General features: G+C 39.5%; 1 protein-coding gene across 4 annotated transcripts in view; it reads right to left on the bottom strand.

Moving 5' to 3' along the window:
* The window catches only part of adam11 (ADAM metallopeptidase domain 11), a 33,007-nt gene extending 13,070 nt beyond the window's left edge, over positions 1–19,937 (bottom strand). For 3 of the 4 annotated variants that reach the window (XR_015104207.1, XM_086139805.1, XM_086139803.1), the window contains exons 1-9: positions 19,551–19,937; positions 19,146–19,297; positions 12,050–12,126; positions 11,636–11,702; positions 5,181–5,263; positions 4,781–4,838; positions 3,301–3,364; positions 2,316–2,461; positions 84–158 (exon numbers count right to left, since the gene is read on the bottom strand). Coding sequence is in view for 3 of the 4 variants with exons in the window: in XM_086139805.1 (XP_085995931.1) it covers positions 84–158; positions 2,316–2,461; positions 3,301–3,364; positions 4,781–4,838; positions 5,181–5,263; positions 11,636–11,702; positions 12,050–12,126; positions 19,146–19,297; positions 19,551–19,608 (780 nt within the window). In the remaining variant the exon portion in view is untranslated. The remainder of the gene's footprint in view (positions 1–83; positions 159–2,315; positions 2,462–3,300; positions 3,365–4,780; positions 4,839–5,180; positions 5,264–11,635; positions 11,703–12,049; positions 12,127–19,145; positions 19,298–19,550) is intronic. The other variant, XM_086139804.1, reaches the window with a different exon arrangement.
* Between the last annotated feature and the right edge of the window lie 2,340 nt (positions 19,938–22,277).

Raw genomic sequence — 22,277 nt, 5'->3', positions numbered from 1 at the left:
ACGTTGAAAATGAAAATGAAAAATGAAATTAAATGACACAGACATCCCATAAAGGCTCGTCGTTAAAATGACAAGGTGCCCACCAGGTCATGGTCATTTACGATCATCAGCTCGATGTATTTGGTCTCAGTCTGAACTGTGCGCTGACCTCGTTTGACCTGAGGAGGGAGACAGAAATACACACAGTCACACCTTCACACACGGCGTCAAAATAACCTTCATAAATGACAAACAGGTACACATAAAACATAACCCACTCACAGTCTCAGCTAGTGAAATGATTCCTCACACACATGTTATGCAGACACACGCATGGGCACACACACACACATGCTGATGCGGGTGAAACTCTAATCTCTGTCCTTGGAAGGGAGGCACTACTTGGGTGGCTGTAAATCAGAGGTTCATTTCACGGTTTATCGAATTGCTCTGCACATGAAAAGTAAACTGCAACTACTAAGCCATAAATACCCATGTATTATTAATTCTTTTTAAAATCCTTTTGTGGTAGGGTATGCCATCACCGGCCCCGTTACATATAAATCCAAATCTCTAGTATCCAAAGTATCGAGACAGTAAGGTTCATGTCAAAAGAACAATTGTGATCGAGAAACAAGGTATCGATTTACACGGGAAATCAATGCGTGTGTCATTGCACGATAACATGGGCTTGATGGGGGTGCAGACAGGACACTGTGATCCTGTAATAATGTTTTAGTCTCATTTCACAAGAATTCTTTTGTGTCTTTGGAAAATATTTTGACAGTCTTCAACTGAACAGGTGCGATCCCAGATGTTTGTTGAACAGTGGGGGAAGAAAAGCCTCAATATTTAGTGTCTAAATCTTCTTGTCACGGCAACTGGACTTGAATTTCTTCACTTTAAGACATTTAAGCCCCTCATCTTATAGGCTTCCTCGGTTCCCATGACCTGCAGGGAATAACTGCCAGGGTTTTGGATGGGTCTAGGTTATGGTGGCTTGTCATGAAAATGTAAGATTTGATCGCCAGAAACTAGGTGTTACGCTAATAGGGGTGTTGTTTGTTGGGGACAAAAGAGCAACTTTTGGGCATTACCTGGATTGGAATGTGAAAAGGTAAAACTAAACAAAGAAGTGAAACCTGATGGAATACATGAACTGAGGCTCATGTGGAAATGACTGGGGGTTTGTTCTGATGGAGAATCTTTCCTGGTTGTTTGGAGGGTGCAGATGTGCAGATGTGTGCAAATCCCTTTTGATATTGATCCCAGTACGGCGTTATACAATTGTGAAATGTTGTGTCTGACACCCCACCTCTCTTCAGAGATGGTTTTTCTGTTTTGACAAAGATGGCTTCTTTGACTCCTCTCTCGAACCATCTGTCTTGTCTGGCCAGAGTACAGACATTGCTTTCTTCAAAAGAATGGCCCTTGTCCTCCAGGTGTAGAAGGACCACAGAGTCCTGTCCTGAAGCGGTGGCTCTCTTGTTTCGGGCCATCCGTTTGTGCAGAGGTTGTTTGGATTCTCCATTGAAGACGTCATTACAATCCTCAGGGCAAGTGACAGCATACATCATATTCTCTATTGCCTGGGTGTTCTGTCCTTGGGGTGCACCGGTTTTGGTCTCAGGGTGTCGTGGGGTTTGAAATGTACCGGAATATGGCGTTCGTTGAACACCCTTCTGATTTCTCCAACACACAAGCAAAATATGGTATGACGATGTCTTGTTCTCTCTCATTTGTTCTGTTTTGTTGTTCTGTTACTGCCTTTGGTGGTTTCTGACGAAGACCCAATTAGCCACAGCATCACAGGGCTTTCCTAATGTGTTGTACCGTGATCTTGCTGCCTTAGGCCGTTGATGGGATGTTTTTGGCCTGGTGGTACAGAGTTCTGATTACCCCCAGTTTGTGCTCAAGGGGGTGGCATTTATATTTGGAAACTCCCCACATGTCATTAGAACTGAAGAAGCCTCTTGAATGAGAGGTGAAATGTCTTCAAGTGAAGAAATTCAAGTCCAGTTGCTACGACAAGAAGATTTTGACAAGAATTTGCCGTGATCTGGATGACCGAGAACCTCCGCAGACCTGAATATTTAAATTCACGTCGGGATATTTAGATGAAATGTGGTGTGGGTAAGTATTTAATTCATCCTGCTTTTCTGTATAAAAGATTATTTGCTGCGAGCCAATCATGCCCTCGCTGTTGTTAATGGTTTGTAATTATTGCTTACTTTATTTTTACATAGGCGAAATTTGTCACACGGTCGCCACCCTTGTTTCATCGTGTGTGTCTGTGTGTGATATTCAATTCAGTCAGGAAGAGTCTGACAACTGACTTGTCTTTTTGAACGTTTCAAGCGTCGTGTCAAAATGGGAATCTCCTTCTCAGACCAGCCTGCTCTGTGCTGAGCCAGCCAGTCTCCTTCCGGCTCACTCCGGTTGTCTGTCCACCCATCAGGCTTGCTGTTGTTCATGCTGCATCCTGGGAAATGCATAAAGATGATATAATGAGAGACTGAGAGAGAAAGTAAAGAAACAAAGGTGGTTGGTTATCAGTCAAAAAAGTGGATGAACTTGTGCATTTTAGTCCCCAGGAAAAATCAATATCATGCTAATCAAACATGAAGAATAAGGGGTGATGATGCTGGGGAGGATTGAAAAAAAGGAGTTGGGTGATGGGGGTGAGCAAGGGGGGGACTGACAGTCATTTAAGAAGGACATTTAAGAAGGAAACTGAGCAAACGGAGGCAAACATTGGAATTTTAACCATCTTTGAACATAAACTGGCTGGAGCTGAAAACAGTTTGCTGTTATATCCATCCATCCATCCATCCATCCATCCATCCATCCATCCATCCATCCATCCATCCATCCATCCATCACAGAAATATCAGCATTGGATGTTTGAGCTGTGTATCTATTTATTCATTTATTTTCAAATTAATCAATTTTAATACAACTTAAATCAACTCAAATTCAAAAGGGTTGATAAGTATCACGGGAGAAACCAAAAGGAATCCTCCCACCAACAAAAAAATAAATATTCTTTTTTATTTATTTTTGTTAGTTTGCAGATCAGAGTAGAAATAGTGGAATTAAAGAATCGGGTGACAATTATTCTTCAAAATCAGAAAATTTCCCTCCAGACTTTGGCCTACTTTGATAATACTTCAAGAATTAGAATTTACCATTTAGTTTACATTTAATAATTGTCAGTGTTTGCAAACTGACTTTCTGTCAAAGGTATATCATCCTATCATCGGGTAAACTAACTTGCAATGTTAAAAGATTCATGTTTCATAGGACATGAGAAGATGCTACCTGGACAAGGAAGTTGGAGGAGGTCAATGTCAGGCATTTGATACACGAAATGGTCATTCTGCTCCTGGTGAATATCAGAAAACAACACACGTGCGCACACACACACAAACACACACACACACAGGCATACATACTTGAATGAGTAAAAACATATCTTGCTCTGAAATCAAATCACAGAAAAAAGGACGACAATGTTTTTAGCTTATCATAGTTAAAATTGACTTGTAACACCCTCTATACACAATGTGGCACACAACGTAATGCTACAAGTAATAGGTAATACATATTCAGTTACACCATGGTTACATAGATATGACAAATGTTACAGCATGTTTTGCATGTTATGTTACAAGAATAAGAACTACCAAAGAATGATTTGCATATTGTAAAACAGTATGTCACACCCATTTGAACTGGGAAAGCTGCAAAACAGCATGTTTGATAAGCTGCACCCTTCCTGTTCTACAGTCTTTAACACCACATGCAATCAGAAGCTCTTAAGTCATCAGTCAAGATACAGTCCAACTCTCATTTGTCATCACATGCATTATTACAAATAACTTGCAATTCATGTCTTAATCCCAACAAAATTGCAAAACCTTCACCTGTAGCAAAAACAATCATCAGAGACCAGCCCAAATCAGTACATTTTCATGCTCTTTTGGAGTGGATGTACTCCCTGGATTAGAAGAAAAGCAAACTTTGAATACTGTAAAGTCTCTGAAATGACTCACAAATTCAGTGATGACACGGCTCATTCTGGATTTAAAAGCTTCCCTGCGTGAACAAAGCACTGCTGTGTCACCCAAAGTACAGACCGATCAAAAGGAAGAGTGCTGTGATGCATATTTAATCAATCATGGGCCTGTCATAATGGCAATAACACTACTGGACACGGTGGTACACTTGAGCTAGGGATAAATACTTTATGAAAATGACCCACCTGAGATAGAGAGCCAAGGAAAGAACAAGACTCAGGGAGCCTGAGATGAGCTGGGAGGCTATTGATCCACGGCTCCAGTCCATGTAATTGAGCTCTACTTCGATTACTGTGGGCTTTAATGGAAAAAAAAAAGCTCTTCCACTTCCCTTTCTTTTTCCCACTACCTTGTTAGTCTTCCGATCTAAAATCAAACCTAAATAATTCTAAGATTCCTTTTTTTACATCCTGCGTTCATTCCACCCCCCATTTTGTATCGGTTCTACGGAGACTGAGACCGGATTCTGTATCAACTCAATTTCCTAGAAACAGCTGAGATATAGAATAACATTGTCTGAACTAATGGTTAGTCATGTTGAGAGCTGAAGACAGAGGGAGAAAGTAAGGCTCATTGGCGGATGCTTTGAAATCATTTTCAGGGCATGTTGTTTTAAAAAAATAGAAAGGGCAACAGCAGTTTTTTTTTCGCCATGTTTTGAAAAAGGCATATTTATTTCTAATTCAAAAAGCTGACCCAAAGTCTCCGGCCCAAAGACTCACCTCACTGCCGCCGACCGGTTCAATCCCGTATGAGAAGTTCCCGTCAGAGAACATCCCCCTACAAAGACGGAACACAACGCAACGATAAATGTAAACTGAGATCATTCATAAAATGTCTAGGAATTAACTAAAAGTCATGAGGATCCGAACGTTCTTCTGAGCCACGGGACACAATTGAATAATGAACCTCTGCATTATGTTTGGAAATATAACATACACATTTACAACAACTGTGTAAACAACAGCAGGATAACTCCGAGTCACTTTCATTTATGGTTTTTTAGGGAAATATATCTCGATATAGATTCATTCATTGTGAATTTAAACTCAAATTTAGGGATCATAAGTTCTAAGAGTTCGCTTAACATTTTACTCCCATTAACGTAGTGGATCAACTCACTGCAGGCCGTGGCAGGTGGACAGGGCCACCCAGGAGTGTGGCAGCCCCCTCACTCTCCCATGGTAGTAACAGTGTTCTGCCCCCTGGAATCAAATCATAGATCGCAGAAATGACACCAGACCCTAAATATATCCAGCTGGGGTGTTTTCTGTCAGCGTGGGGCCTTCAGGTGACCCAGTCGGTTGATTGAAGGATATCACTTATCTACTTTATGACTCATGTCCTGGAAAGTCTACACCTACTTTGGCTGCGGCTGAGTTCAGTTTCACCAAAAGCGGCATGAATAGTCTATGTGTATGTGTGTGTGTCTGTGTGTGTAAGTGAGTGTATGTAGAAAGAGAGAGGAGGAGAGAGAGTGCGTGTGTGTGTCGCAGCAGATGCACAAGTGTAATGTACTGTAATATAATGTATAATATCCAGACTAGGATCCAAATTTATCTTTTGTTCCCAAAGACATTTACCACTATCAGCTATTGAATATGTGTAAATGAATGGTAGAGAAAATGATATATATTAACATTAACACGCAAATAAGATTTAACACACTCTAATTCCCAATTTTCCCATGACTGGTAAATAATGTGATGATGCTGGATAAACAAATTGAACACTGACGACTAAACTTGCTGGGTCTGAAAAAGGGACATGTCACTGAATGGTGTTCCATCCAAACTAGTTCCCACCAATAATTCCCACAGGGGAATGCATCTTTCATCCCCCCGCTGATAATGGAGATCTAAATGAGTTTGTTGCTGGACCAAAGAAAGTGCCTTCAGGACCAACATTCTGCACAGCTTCACTCGGTGTACCTGTGCGGTTCTTCCTGATTCTGCATGACAAAGCTGCCGGGGTTGGACAGCGCAAGTGCATCTAGACCAGGGGTGGGCAAAGTTTTTGTGTCAGAAGCCAATTGACTTTCAAAATTTTACAGATCAGCACAAGATATGATACATATTAAAAAAAAACACATTTATTAACAGTCCATATCAGACTCGTCTGACATTCGTTTTGAAAATAAAACCAGCTTGGTTTTGACGTTCTGACGTTTGCTTGCATTTCACGCACAAACTATTTCTCGTCCAGCTCATTCATGCGTGTCAGTATGTCCAAACTAAAGGCTAAATCACAAAGCCAATCTGTGTCATTCAGCTCAGGAAAATTCTCAAGTAGCTCCAAAAATGCAATCATCTCCTGTTTGAACTCCAACATTCAATGATCGAATCATTCAATCATTCACATTAAGTATGAACTCTGTACTAATCTTCGGCTGGCCGGATTCAATAGACCAAAGGGCCGGATGTGGCCCGCGGGCCGTAGTTTGCCCACCCCTGATCGAGACCAAACTCTAAGGTGAAATTATCAGGATTGCTTTCGAATGTTCCATAAAGCGAGTTGAATAATTTGCCAGAGCTCAGGACAAGTATCAAGAATCTGCTGACGCTCTCAGTTGGGTGAGCCCTTTTCCATTTAATTCACCTGATTATCCCTTGATCCCCCCTGAGAGGCAGCCATCTGATGGAAAATTTGTGAGTAGTGTTTCTGTGCTGCCTCTTAGAGTACAGGAGCGATCAGATTACAACAATCTGAGAGGAGACGTGTTTATGTTTGGAAGGAAAAAAAATCCTGCTGCGACCAGACAGAGTTACAGAGAATTTTCGATACTCAAGGCTGCGTCAATATGACCATCACGTGGCCTTGTTTGTAGCTCCTTGGAACGAAGTAGTGTGTTTGCGTGTTTGTGGGAGAGGCTCGGTTTCGAGTGTTTGTAATGAACCCCAATAAGTCATGTTTGCCACCTGAGACCGCTGTTGTCGTGCACGGCTGAGAGTTTGGAGAGCATAGAGGTAATGTTAGCAGCAGCCCTGTATGCATGGTCAACCTTTAGTCTGAGCTTCAACGCAAACCTGAATAACTGTCACAGGTCAATTACACACTTGGGAAAAAAAAATAACAGCCCATAAAACAAAAGTCATCAATATCTCAATATTCACAAGCCCTTATTAGTGTGGTTAAATCACACTGGGAGGATAGAAAGACAATTCAGCTCCAATTTACTTCAAAGTAAACTAATCAAAGCTGGCCTCATCTACCCGGTCAGATGGGATCTTAGTGATGGAAAATCAATCTTCAAACTCAACCAGCGCGGTTTGGTTAATTTGACTTGGAGCGGAAGCTTGAGTCAAACATGTTTCATCCCTCACTGCCTGCTGGTTTGTGTGTCGGAACTAAAGCGAATGCACCCCGCTCATTCTTTCAATCACATTTAGGTAGGGAGGATGCTGGTATATTTTGTTTATTTATTGTATTTATAGTAATTCCATTACATCTAATAATAAAAATAATACATTGTCTTGATCAAAACCTTTCTACACACACAAGAACACTTTCATAAAGGTAACAATAAAACTAGTCAGAGACAAAACAACACACAATATATTGGAAAAATACATCTGAGATACTATTAACTATTTTCTGAGATACAATTAAAGCGCATCTTAATCTGCTCACCTGGATTATAACAAATGAGGCATAACCATTGAATCATCTATTGATCATGAATTATGGACAATGGTTCAATGATAGTGACACAAGGTATAATAATAATGTATATTGGGAAAAAAAGGACACCTGATAATTCAATGTGATGTAGTAATAGTAGTAATAGTAATAGTAATAATAGTAGTAGTAGTAATATTGCATAAGCATGAAAATGGTTACAAATGAGTAGTAAAAAGAAGAAACGTTTTTTTTTTTTTCTGATATCTTTTAAAAATGAATAAGTAAAAAGGGTTGCGGAGTGGTTAGTGCTTCCACCTCATACTAAGAGGGTCCCAGGTTTGATTCTGTTAACAATCATGAAATAAGGTAACAGAGCTTTGAGGTAAGGAAGCATCAATGCAGCAGCTCACAGTAACAACAACCTGTTTTGCTTTAATATTATTTTAATATTTTTAATATTATTTTTATTATAATTATTATAATCATTATAATTATTTTATTATAATTTTATTATTAAATTATTTTAATATTATTTTAATATTTCCCATTTTTATGCTGGATAATAATGGGCAATAAATCCATAGCAAAAAGGCAGAATACGATTCTCCCTTCAAAAAAATCATGACATGTACACAGCAGATGTTTATTCATAAACCTAGTTTAGAAAATCACAACTTATTAATAAGATAATAATTAGATTGCATTTAGTATTTTCAAAAAGCCCCTTTTTAATGTGAGATTATCTTTTAAGAGGCAAAAAGGCCTTGCGTCGTTCAATTCACAGCACTTAGCGCATTGCACGGTAATAGATAAATAAAAAAAAAGTAAAATTACAAGGCTAAAAGGGGGAAATCAAATTGCCTGACACAGCAGAAACATGCTGACTGTAAGTGACTGAGTGCTCTTTTTAGCAGGGGATAAATGGACTTGACATAATGGACACTTGAGCATACATAAATCAGCTGTTACATCATGGATCAGTTGAGAGGACATGGACAGGAAAGAGGATATATTTTGACAATGAGTAAAAGTGACTGAATAGACGTGAATAGCAAAATATAAACCATTTATATGTGAGCATGGAAGCAAATAAATGTTTGTATGCCCAAGAGACAAGAGCGTTAGGTTTGGCAATATCATCTCTAATCAAATTGGAAGAGCTGGAGTTTAATTTATGTCTGATCGTTGATTCGACAGGGGCCAGATAAAGAAACACGCAGTTGAGATTGAACAAAAGCACCAATGGAGAGTTCTTCCTCAGTGAATAGGGACCTGCATATTTTAAGATGCTCCTGATACATCTGAAACCACAATTACAGGCCATTAGCAACCCCATGATTAAAAAGAGAGAAAAATACATTTTTGAGGACTCTTGGAATAGAAAACTTATATATATATAAACAATAATGCCTTACTATGTCAGTCTCAAGTGTTGAATAGATGTCATTTGAACTTTGGGATCTTCCTTAATTATACTGATGCTTAATCTGTTTCAAAATATATGGTCAATGTTTTCCTCAAAGCCCGAGGTCGGGTGACCCTAGAAGTACATTTTAATTGCAGAACATCGGATTTGATGTCAAGTCAAGTCAAGTCAAGTCAAGTCAAGTCAAGTCAAGTCAAGTCAAGTCAAGTCAAGTCAAGTCAAGTCAGCTTTTATTGTCAATTCCTTTCACATGCACTGGACACCCAAAGGAGTTGAAATTATGTTTCTGACTATCCCATGTGTTGGCAGACAGGACAGACATTAAAACGCAAGACAAAACAACATACAGAACACATGTAGATGAGACAGGACAACATATAGCAATGAGGCGTATTGTGTTTTGGCCTAACCTAAGTGTGACAAGTGTAGCAATCGTAACAAGAGTAATAATTAACATTTATGCCTAGTGACCACAGTAACCAGAAATAAGTAAAGTCTAAAACTAAACCGAGAAATACTGGTGTGAGGTGTAAGGGTGTTCCACTAGACTCAGAGAAATATATAAAACACCTCCTATAAACTTGAGCCAAACCCCATCCCTAATTCAATCCCTCGCAGTTTGTGTGCCACTGAGATTCAATCTGAGTGAGCTGGTCATTGGAATAGCATAGATCCACAGGGACCAATAAAAAAATGGACACACAAAGGGAGCAGGAGTTTTATTGGAATGTCAATAAAACCAAATAAATCAAGATGGAGATGGCAGCAGGGAAGGGTACTGCATCAGACTCTGAGTCCTGCATGCACAAAAACATATCCATTTGCAACTTTCCCATAGATTAGTGTGTAGTTGTTTGAAGCGGTGATTTAAAATGTGCATGCATTCTCTAAAATAAGTGACAAAACAAATCAACAAAATATGAATAAATCCAATTCCATTCATCAGCATGATTTCTATGATTTCTATCTTTTCTTCTCACATGTGTACAGTACTTGTTTATTTGTCCAATGATATTTAGTCTGTGCTTTCTGCTGGTCCCTGAGGATGCTGTGGTTCAAACAATAAATTGCTCGCCTTCTATTCTATCACCAGATCTTCGTCATGCAAAGCGGAAAGCAAAGTGAACGACAAGTTTCGTAAATTGCAACGATATTTTTCATTACAGTCAACATATGGGGAGGATAACGTACCAAAGCTACACTTTAATAAAGAAGATAATTTGCTGTCATTAAAAAAAAAAAAAGACATTAGAGACAAAAGATATTAATATTTAGAATTTTGAGTATGAGGCTGAGAGAAACATGTGTTTTTAGAGGAGTTAATAACATATGTGGGAAGTTAAGTTAACAAATTTAGCATTTGAGTGTTGTGTATATAAATACATTACTATTTCATTTATCTATCTATTATGTATGTATTTACCTTTTTAATTTATCATTTTGAGATTTTGAGCATTGTATATATATATATATATAGATATATGTTAATAGATTAATATTCTAAAACATTTTTTATACTTTTTTCACTGTAAAATATGATTATAAACTTTCTGAATGACCTCTAGAGTTTGTTGCATGTGTTATATACACAGCCAAGGCAGTGTCTGGAAGATGACTCGCAACTGTGACCAATCTATCTGTACAGCCCTAAAAAAATAAAATAAAAAAAATATATATATATGAATTTACACACACACACACACACACACACACACACACACACACACACACACACACACACACACACACACACACACAGAGTTCTATCTCTATATAAATATATTAATATTTATATATATATGTGTGTGTGTATATATATATATATATGTATATATACATATATATATATATGTATATTTTATGTTTTTTTTGTTCAACCCCTTAACTTTGGGTGCTTACTGTATGGGTAATTTTTTGACTTTAGAATCAACATTTTAGGGTTTTTCTGTTCTTCCAGAGTGTAATGTCCTTGTATCTTTTCAAGACTCTGCTTTGCTCTTTGCCTTTACCGTTGGAGCGAAGTTGCATGTGATACTTCGTCTTTGCAAGTTGGATGGTCACTTAGTGGAATACCAAAAGAATTATAAATTAACCCTCAATTAACACTCAATTTTAACTGTTAACTGTTCCGGATAAGCACGAATTTCCATGTAGGCGTAACATTTTCTTTGGGTAGTTCTAGATATGGACTTGGTTTGAATTCCCCTCACGACATCACAAAGTAGATCCACATTGCTACTGACTGCTGGTTACTATGGTAACCTTCTACTGATTGGTCAGGTGATCTCTGGCAGAGAAAGAGGGAGGGAGCAAGACAGAGAGGGGAGACAGAGATGAAAATACAGCAAATACAGACAGAGAGAGACGGTGTCCAGATGGTGTTGAGAGCCGATCTGTTTGCTGCCTCAATTTTAAACTGTGTTAATGGTATTACCCTTAAAAGTAGCCGGACGGACAAGATTTAAAAGCATTATACACAACAGCTTATGAGCAATTGAAAGATTGCGGTCCGTGTTTACAGTGGTCCTACCATATTCTGCGACGGCTGCCCATTTTCATCAAAGTGACGCTCCACATAGTCCGTTGACAGGAGGTCGCTGAAGAAAGAAGAGCAACATGTCTTTAAAATTCCAGTCATGATTTATGATGAATAAAGTTTTGCATCATCAAAATTAATCTGTAAGGACTGATTTAAAGAATTGATCAATGCAAGCAACTTTGAAATTGAGTGTTAGTGACAGGACTGGGGGTGATTCCAGCTAAACATCATATCATCTATATAATATCAACATATACAAGGGGGTTCAGTAGTTGTGTGATGGACGAAAGATGAGGGCAGTAAGTCCGTGCATACCAGTGGAGTCAAATCTCGTCAACGCATTGAAGCATTCCAGTTTGTGTGTGTTGCCGATGTGAGCTTGTACCGCAGCACGTGTTTACTTACTGGTTGAGTTCCAAGTCGAGGATAAATGATGTGCCAAAGGCGTCCACCAGGAAGCTGCTCTGGGCCAGATGGACCGGCTGAGGGAGGAAGAACAGGTAGAAGAAAGAGGCAATTGAGATAAAGAAAACACATTTTATGTGAAGCGACAACAAGGTAAGCGGGCATGAAATGGATCTTCAGTAAAAGGACATTTTCATGGTTTGTAGCTAATAGCATTAATATAGTATGAGCAAAACTATGGTAACTACAAGTGATGTGTAAAATCTGCTGCCACACATAGCCTACTTTTTGCAATGGATTACATGGTAAGAGGGTTAGAAGATAAATTAGTCCATTATAGTTATATTTCAGGAATTCTAATTTAAACTGCATGAAACAGAGCTTGGTTTAAGGTTAACTTAATTCAAAACAGTCATACGTCAAGGTCACTATTAAATTTCCCAGTAAGAGATTGGCAATTATTTTTAGATATAAAGAGGGAAAAATCTGACCTTTCTTGTGATAAATAGTGTATTATTGTATTATGCCAATGCTTAGTAGAGGCTGAAGGCATTTAGTGGTTAATCTTTTCATAAGTTTGATATGTACAGATATATGTTCTCAGTATGTAATAACTCACACCATGTTTGCCACACTGTTGGTAAAACTATAGGAAAAACAAGCCAAGAAGGACTTCAGGTTGCCTTTGGTAACATCAGAAATATCAGCATTCAGATGTGACAACATCTGCCACTGCTGATGACATGTCATTCTCATGCATTCCTATTAAAAAAATGATGAAATAAAAAAATATTTCCAATAGTAGGCCAAAAAGACCTATACACTGACATGTATTTGCTGGTTTGAACGCATCCCAGCTTTAGAGACACAGCTGGAGTTTTTCCTTTTAGGACGTTGTTTAATCGGAGCGTAAAGATCTGCCGGGTGATAGAGTTCTAAGAGTTCAGTGATATGATGGCGCCTGGCCATTTAGGGCCTCACAGACGAAGGGAAGGATTTTAAATTCTACTCTGAATTGTACAGGAAGCCGGGGCAGAGAAGCCAATTCCGCCAAAATACGATCCCTCACACTAGTTCTTGTTAGAACACGTGCAACAGCATTCCCAATGAGCTGGAGAGTCTTTCACGACTTATTAGGACAGCCGACAAGAGAGAGTTATACTAATGCAATCTGGCTGAGACAAAGGCTTGAATTACTATTTCTGCATCTTTTTGCAGACACGATATACCTGATTCTTGCAATATTTCTTTTTTGAAAAAGGCACTCACACTAACAGTGAAAAAATCAGGTATGGTGCTTGCTGAGATAAAATGGGTCTGAAAAACTTTAGCAACCTGTGTCTAAGGAGTTTCTCAGCCATCCAGGTCATGGTGAATTTCTGTTGAAATCTTCTTGTTGTGGCAACTAGACTTGAATTTCTTAACTTGAAAACGTTTCACCCCTCATTCAGAGACTTCTTCAGTTCTAATAACCTGTTGGGTCATTGGACTTCTGAATATAACTGCCACGGTTTTGGGCAGGTCTAGGTTATGGTGGCTTGTCATGAAAATGTAAGAGTTGATCAGCAGAAACTAAGTCTAAGGGGCTAATCAAGGTGTTGTTAATTGGGACAAAGGAGCAACTTTTCTGGGATTGCCTGGTTTGGAATGCGAAAAGGTGAAGTCAAAGTCAACTTTACTGTCAATACTGCCATACTAAGATGCAGTTGCACACAAAAAAGAAAGGAAATAAATGATGAAATAAAAAAATATTTCCAATAGTAGGCCAAAAAGACCTATACACTGACATGTATTTGCTGGTTTGAACGCATCCCAGCTTTAGAGACACAGCTGGAGTTTTTCCTTTTAGGACGTTGTTTAATCGGATGCTTTTCTGAATCAGTATGTAAATTATATGTCAATGAATGAAAAGTAGTACTACATGCAAAAGAATGATTGAAATAGCAAAACATAAACAGTCATCTAAAACCTTTATACTTTACAATTCAGTTCTCCTTTACTTTCAATTAAGTAGAATGACAAACTGTTTAAGAATGAATCACTTTGCGTGCCTACGGGCCGCTGGTCCAGTCACTGTGTCAGAGAAACGGCTCAATCTTTTGTCAAATATTTCAAGCTAACAGAATTACATTGTGCTGGAAAAAAAACTTTGACAGAATATGATATATAGTGAGCAGGAGAGAGAGCAAGAATGGTAGAAGTTGAGCAGAATATAATGTAACTGTGTGAGCTGAGAACATAGCAACAAAGGGCTCTAATAGGCAGAGGCTCCACTACCACTGTGAACATTTTAACCCAGAGGATTTGTGGATAAAACTCCTAACCTTCCTCAAATGTGAACCCCTCTGTCATGCTATATCAGATGCATTACAGGTCTTGGTAACATTTCCAAGTACTTGATCAAAACCACTAGGCAGCCAATATACCGGAAAATAAAACCCCCACCCACACCAGGGCCCGGGAGCACAGATAAGAAAGCTATATCAGAGGTCTGGCTATAAAAAATTTTATGGTGTCATTTAATACCGACAATCTTAACCACAGATAAAATCGAAAATCCGGAGCTGACTTTTGCTCATTTACAGGTCCTGCAGCGGAAACTACTCATTTGATCAGTTTCATTAGATTTGTTCGTGTGGTTTCTCATTATTACCTAACTCAGTAAATACACATCCAAACTACAATATTCGTTTCAACGGAACTATCATTAGAAATCTGTTCTTTCTCAAAGGACATGGACATGGATTAGATATAAACCTTTGTATTTTTCTTTGGCCACTTGGGGGATACAGAAAGAAAACTGACAAAGCATAATCTAGGTTGAAATGTCAAAACCACCATGCAGTAGCGGTAGCATTATAAAAGCCAGCTCGCCGGAGTGACTGAGAAAGTGAGTGGAGGACAGAGAGATAGACAGCAGGAGTGTGACAGATGCAGAGCGTGCATGAGGGTTCGGGGGTACAGGCACAAATGACATATTAATACTAAAAACCAGTAGTGCTGACAGTTATATGGTAACAGGTGACTAGATAAAAGAATAGCTTCAAATTAATAAAAGAAATTGCAATGGAGGACACGTGGAAAGAGGGACCCAAGGAATTGGGAGAAGACTGGAATGCAGAAAAAGGAAGAGGGAGAGGAATTAGAGAGCTACATGATGGGATATCACTCAGCAGAGCACGCCTATGGCTGCACAACAAGTGCTAGCCTAACACTAACTAAGCTTTCTCAAAAGGAAGGTTTTAAGTCTATTCTAAGAAAGCAGAGGGTTTCGGCCCCCCGGAAAAAGATTAGAAGATAGTTCCACACCACAAAAGAAGCAGCTTGGTAACCAAATGCTCTGGCTCCCGTTCTGCCTTTAGAAACTCCAGGTACCGCGAGTAGCCCTGCGTCCTTGGAGCGTAAAGATCTGCCGGGTGATAGAGTTCTAAGAGTTCAGTGATATGATGGCGCCTGGCCATTTAGGGCCTCACAGACGAAGGGAAGGATTTTAAATTCTACTCTGAATTGTACAGGAAGCCGGGGCAGAGAAGCCAATTCCGGCAAAATACGATCCCTCACACTAGTTCTTGTTAGAACACGTGCAACAGCATTCCCAATGAGCTGGAGAGTCTTTCACGACTTATTAGGACAGCCGACAAGAGAGAGTTATACTAATGCAATCTGGCTGAGACAAAGGCTTGAATTACTATTCCTGCATCTTTTTGCAGACACGATATACCTGATTCTTGCAATATTTCTTTTTTGAAAAAAGGCACTAACACTAACAGTGAAAAAATCAGGTATGGTGCTTGCTGAGATAAAATGGGTCTGAAAAACTTTAGCAACCTGTGTCTAAGGAGTTTCTCAGCCATCCAGGTCATGGTGAATTTCTGTTGAAATCTTCTTGTTGTGGCAACTAGACTTGAATTTCTTAACTTGAAGACGTTTCACCCCTCATTCAGAGACTTCTTCGGTTCTAATAACCTGTTGGGTCATTGGACTTCTGAATATAACTGCCACGGTTTTGGGCAGGTCTAGGTTATGGTGGCTTGTCATGAAAATGCAAGAGTTGATCAGCAGAAACTAAGTCTAAGGGGCTAATCAAGGTGTTGTTAATTGGGACAAAGGAGCAACTTTTCTGGGATTGCCTGGTTTGGAATGCGAAAAGGTGAAGTCAAAGACAACTTTACTGTCAATACTGCCATACTAAGATGCAGTTGCACACAAAAAAGAAAGGAAAGCAATGTCAGAATGAAAGTGCTGTCGCATTTACAGTGCATTTTTTCATTTAAGTAAATGAGTAAATGAGTCCATGACAGAGTTCTTATGGCAGGTACTTGATGACAGTAAGTAAACTAAACAAAGGAGTGAAACCTGATGGATCACATGAACTGAGGCTCATGTTGAAGTTAGCGGGGGTTTGTTCTGGTGGAGAATCTTTCCTGGCTGTTTGAAGGGTGCAGATGGAACTGGTCCATGTGTCCACATCCCTTTTGATTTTGATCCGAGTGCAGCGTTATATGTTTGTGAAAGGTTGTGTCTGACACCCCTCCTCTGTTCAGAGATGTTTTTTCTATTTTGACAAAGATGGCTTCTTTGACTCCTCTCTTGCACCATCTGTCTTGTCTGGTCAGAATACATACAGAAATGGACATTGGGAACGTGACCCAAAAATTAATTCAAAAATGTCTGTCTCAGTCCCTGGTGGCCATTGACAGAATTGTTTATAAAGAGTGTTATGTTAGCGGATGTGATTAGCTAAACTTCACCAAAGCACAAATCAAACATTTTTGAATTCAACCAAACATTAATCATTTTAAATATTTCTCATCATGATAATGTTCAAAATATCTTTTTTTACTGCTGATATTTTAAAAGTAGGAGGTGGGATATCGCAGTTTAATGGAAGCCAATGTAAATATAAATTTTTTCATGACCTTGTTTTCTATTCTTAACTGTAGAAATTATTTCTTCCACATTGCAAAGTGGGTCACTTCGCCTTTGTGAGATGTCAGTGCTATTTTTTCCACACTTTCATTTGTGGGCATTCCATCATTCAACAGGTCTGAGTCAGACTTGATGATGCAGGCTTACAGTAGTATTTTTCTCGGCAGCAAAGTGCCAACACACAAAGACATATCTAAAAACACATGTCTGAAAGATTGCTGATAAAGCCATTGTCAGTAATGAAAAATGACCAATTCAGGGATGGCAAAATATAAATCCAGTAGCAAATCTAACGGAACAGTCTTCCTCCTGTATCCACACTGGTGGAGTTTGTACCTTGGTTCCCTCAGAGGTCAAACACATAAACAACAGCAAGTCAGACCTTTTCGGCTTTCCAAATCACGAACTATGAGCCTGCGCTGTTTAATAATTTTATGTATACACGCGTATATACAATAGTACTTGACCTATTGTATGTAACGTTCCTAACAAATAAATAGTTAACCAGACCAAATGAATGAAAAAGACAGGAATTTTGTTTGTGCAATCTGCAGGCAAGAATCATCTTGTTGTAGTTTCTGCTCTATAATAAAGTGGGGACATTTGATAATTTGTGAAAGAACAAATAAATGTTTGTTCTGTCACTCTCACATATAGATGGTTAACCAAACGAAAAAATAGACAACCAAACCAAAATAATACAGAAACTTGGAAATTTCTATGCAATCAGCGGCTAAATATCATCTTTTTCCAGTTTCTGCTCTATGGCCATTGCCGGGAAGGCGCCTCTTTTCTGTGTAAACATCCTTTGGATTGGTTTCGATTGATGTACAACGAATATTGAATCTGTCTAAAAACGTTACCGCGAGACAAAAGTCAGGAAGTTTCAGTTATCTTTTCGTACCTAATTAAGGAATACATCAGGCTTTCATTATGATTATAGCCATCGACAATCATGATCAATTATGATTAGATCCCTATCATAAAAATCAATTTATGCGCATGTTGTAATTGAAACAAGTGGGAGCGAAGAGCAGTATGTATGTCACCACTGAAATGTATTAAACATAATGAACCCGTTAGCTTAAACAGCAGGGCGTATGACATTGAGTGCAGCGATGGAGCTTGTGCAAAAATATAAGTCTAACAGTTTCCAGCTAGAAGGACTGTGATAATACTGGTGATTTTACTACATTTATAAATTCAAATTGTCTAGTGTTGAACCAATGGAAAAAAAAGTTATAAGAAAATATAAAATGTACCGTTTATCTTCCAACAGGCTCCTTTTGCTTAATAAAAGAGAAGCCATGAAACAATGAGGACGGAGGGCAGCTCAAGGTCAGACCTGTGTTCATATCCACTGACAGCGATTACCATGAGGGGTAACGAGATGAGATGCAGAGGTGTGAAATATCATCTAATGGGTTGGAAGACAGATGACGAAAGTTGCGGCAGACTGAGAATATCCTTTTTTATCCTGTTGAAACCCAGCATCACGTGGAAGGTAGAAGTAATATTCATGACCTCTGGAGAGAGGAGAGGCTTAGGTGAAGCAGGTCTGGACAGAGCAGACATTCAGGGAACGGAGGTGGATCAATAATCAATAGTGGGAAGTTGGGAAAAAAAACGAGTTGAATTTCATTTTTAATGACCGTAACAGTTCATTCAAATTAACTGCGAATTCAATTCACTGATCAATAATCAACTGTAAAGGATGGGCATATGAACCACACAATTTATAAGTTTATTTATGCCTTTATTTTTAAATCCTTGTCTCGATGACGTAGTATTATTATTTTTTGAACAAGGGGACATATTTTTATTAATTCTTTTCTTTTTTCAAAGTTAAGTGCTGTAACATGTGCACAAAGTGTACCATTATTGTTTTAAGGTACATATTCATCTAAAACCGGTCAAAGGTTCTGGATACGATCGAAGTAATCAGACATTGCAATATGAGGATTTTGTGTCACTGTCAGAATAAATGAGTCACTTTTATGAGGTAAAAATATTTTGGAGGCGAACACTATACATTTGATGAGGAAAGTCAGGGGACTGGGATGGTCGAAGTCACACTTGACAATATATCCTTGATCAATCTGTGAGGTTGTCAAAGTGAAGAGGAGGGTGCAGTTTGGTGGAAGGTCAAACCGCGAGCGTCACCCACCTGCACTCCTGCTGGGGACTTTCTGACCCGGGTGTCGAGGAGGCTGTGGAGCATCTCCTCCCCGGAGTGGATCTGGTGCAGGAGTCGCTTGGGCTGAACGACCTCCTCGTCAGGCGGCCGCCTTCTTTCCAGACCCCCCCATGACCTCAGGCCTGCACGGGACATGGGGACATATCTCTGAAGGTACAAGTCAAGCTAAAAACAACAACAACAAGAGAAATCTGGAGGTGGATGGAGCTCTAGCTGGAAGGGTTGCATCAAATGGACACCTGCCTGTGGAAGGAACAGTCTCACGGCCCTGGTTGTGGGTTAACAAAAGGGAATCTTACTTAATTTGTCTTTTTCTCAGGTTGCCCTGTCATAAGGTGAAACATCAAGGTACGCAGAAAGACGCTTACAGCTCACCTGTCACGGCGCACCGCGCACACACGACAGCGAACAGCAGGCATCTCACAGCCAGCATGATGCTCACATAGTCCAAACGCGTCCCCCCTCCTTTGCAGCGCCGTTAGATGGACACACAGGAGCCGGACGTGGAGCCGCAGTCAACGCTGTCGAGGAGCGTGGATGCAAACACGACCGCGGGGTCCACGCAGCACCGCTCGGGACTGTCTGATCCGGTGCGCGCAGACAGTCCCGGGTGTTTCCATAGAGAAGATTAAGAGAGGTTATTCAACGAACGTCGGGAGGCACGACGGACCGTCACGTTAATCCTCATGTCCTGTTGAATCTTCAGTCGAACAAGGCGCAAAATCTCGCCCCTGTAGCTCCAAGTTTGTTTTCGTCTCGTCTGCGCGTTTGGCTCATTGACGCTCCCGGTGGCCTTTGGAGAGAAACCCGCCCAGCGGCTCCGGTGACTGCCGTTCACCTTCTGGCCTCAGGGGGCGGTATAGAGGAACTGAAATTAATGAACCCCTAAAATAAAAAAAGGACTTTTTGAATTCTGCAATTTTTTATTTTTTTAGCAACTTTTTAGCAATTTTAGTTTTGATGTGAATTTGTAAAAAATTGAAATTGAATCACTAATCTTACTATGGACGACGACGCTTCATTGGCAAGGTGACGAAAAAAAGAGGAAAAGAAAATAAGACCTTTTTTGTCCCATTCAATTATACACAGAGGACAATGTCAGCTAAATTTGACCACTGCATTCAACCCATCATGGATGAGCCACGAGCAGAAGGGTGCTACTGATCTGCACCAGGGGAGCAGTTAGGGGGTCAATGTCTTGCTCAAGAATGCTTTGACAGGCTTAGGAGGAGCCGGGAATCGAAACAGGAATGTTCAGGCTCGAGGATGACCGCTGTAATCAGCCCACATCGCCCCCAAATGACTGACGATAAATAATAAAACAATCAAATTCATCAGTTTATCTGAAAGTATAAGACAAATTCAAGAAGCACCCAGGTTCAGTTGTCATAGGAAGTCTCTATGTGTGGAGTTTGCATGTTCTCCCCATGTCTGCATGGGTTTCCTTCAACGATTCCCCCCCCCAACAACGCAGGTTAATTGGAGACCCCAAAAAATGGCCAAACGTGAATGGTTTTATGTCTCAATATGTGACTGACAACAGGTCCAGGGTGAATCCGGCCTCCCGCCCAATGACAGCTAGGACACCCAGCAGCCAACAGCACAGCAGGAGCGGTTGATAATGACGATTTGCTTTTTGTATTTTTGTGATTTTGTAGTCATTATTTTTAGCTATATTAGAATTTTTTGGCATACAGAGTGAATAGGCAAATAGAAAATGCAGGAAACAACAGTGTTTAATTATTAAAGTTTTGATGCAAGTGGTGTGTAATTTAATCTCTATCAAATAGTAGTTTTGTGTAATGGGCTGGTTTCAGATTATTTGAAAGACAATAATGGAATATAATTGAAATAGTAAAATATGTGCCTCTCTTATTTGTATACATTAAACAGTGACAAATTAGACTCAAAAGTAATAGACAGGATTGCAGAAATTATTCAACCTTCTAACCTTTTTTCCACACATTTGCTAACAGGGGTACTTGGTAGAATATGATGTTGAGGTTGGCCAGAAAACCCCCAAACAATTCCCCTAGTACTTGTTGCTCCGTACTTGTACTGCCATGCGCATGTTGTAACTCAGTTGTTCAGTTTGTCCCCACTTTTTTCCATTCACATCCGTTTATGCAGTGATTCAATGTAAAAGTCAAGAACAGAAGTGCAGATTAGTTATTTCTCTTTCATGAGAGGGTACTTATTTTCTTTTTTTAAACTATGACTGATAAATGAAGATTGTGTGGCAGGACAAAGGGATATCAAATATTGTCTGTCAGCTGAAGTCTTTGGTCAAACAGGACAAATCGACCCACTCTTGCCCTTGCCTGGTGCACCTCCTCTCCATTTGGTTTCCAATTAGTCCACAAGCAATCTGAGCATCATAGAAATAAAAATAAACTTTTCCCAACCTCAATACCCACTTTCTCATTTTCACTTCAACTCAGACATTGATACACAATAGGACACTTCAGTAATATTTTATCATTAAAATGCTTTATTAAAAAAACAAAATAAACACACACTTTCCATTTTCCTGAGAAAAAAATGCTTAACTTTTGTTGACTGTTGCAATGTGAGGGTTTTAAAAGGCCTTTAAGCAAACATTCTCCTTGTCTCTGGAGAAAACTGCTGGCTACAGAGCACTGTGTCTCCGACAAAGTCACTCCTTTGGCCCACCTTCAGAAAAGGCAGGAAATGCTATTTGACACTGAATAGTCTTCAGTCTGTCAGATAGCAGGAGTCATCCACTCCTCTAACACCTTGCCCATTTGACTTTCAATGCAGGCTGAAGTGAGATCTGATCCAGACAATGCATTAACTGTAATTGTGCAATTCCCCTGTCAGAAAAGCAATATGTTCACTTTGTGTTCCTGGTCATGGCTGCAGAAAGACTGAAGTCAGCTTGACAGAACACAACAATGCAAATGCTTAGGAACAAAGAAAATAAATAGCAGATGAGACAGAGTGCACTGATGTTTTTTTAAATTCACAGGAAAATCCAGCATTTGTATCCAGCAATCTTCAACTAAAGAAAATGGCTGAAATTGCTGAAATGGCTTAAATTATAATTTGCACTATTACTTTACATTTATATACTTGCTTGTG

This window comes from Fistularia commersonii, chromosome 32, assembly GCF_037954325.1.
Source record: "Fistularia commersonii isolate RoL2024-O1a breed Wild chromosome 32, RoL_Fcom_v1.0, whole genome shotgun sequence".
NCBI classification, from domain to species: domain Eukaryota; kingdom Metazoa; phylum Chordata; class Actinopteri; order Syngnathiformes; family Fistulariidae; genus Fistularia; species Fistularia commersonii.
Note: the sequence above shows the minus strand (reverse complement) of the source record. Positions and strands in the feature narration are given on the sequence as shown.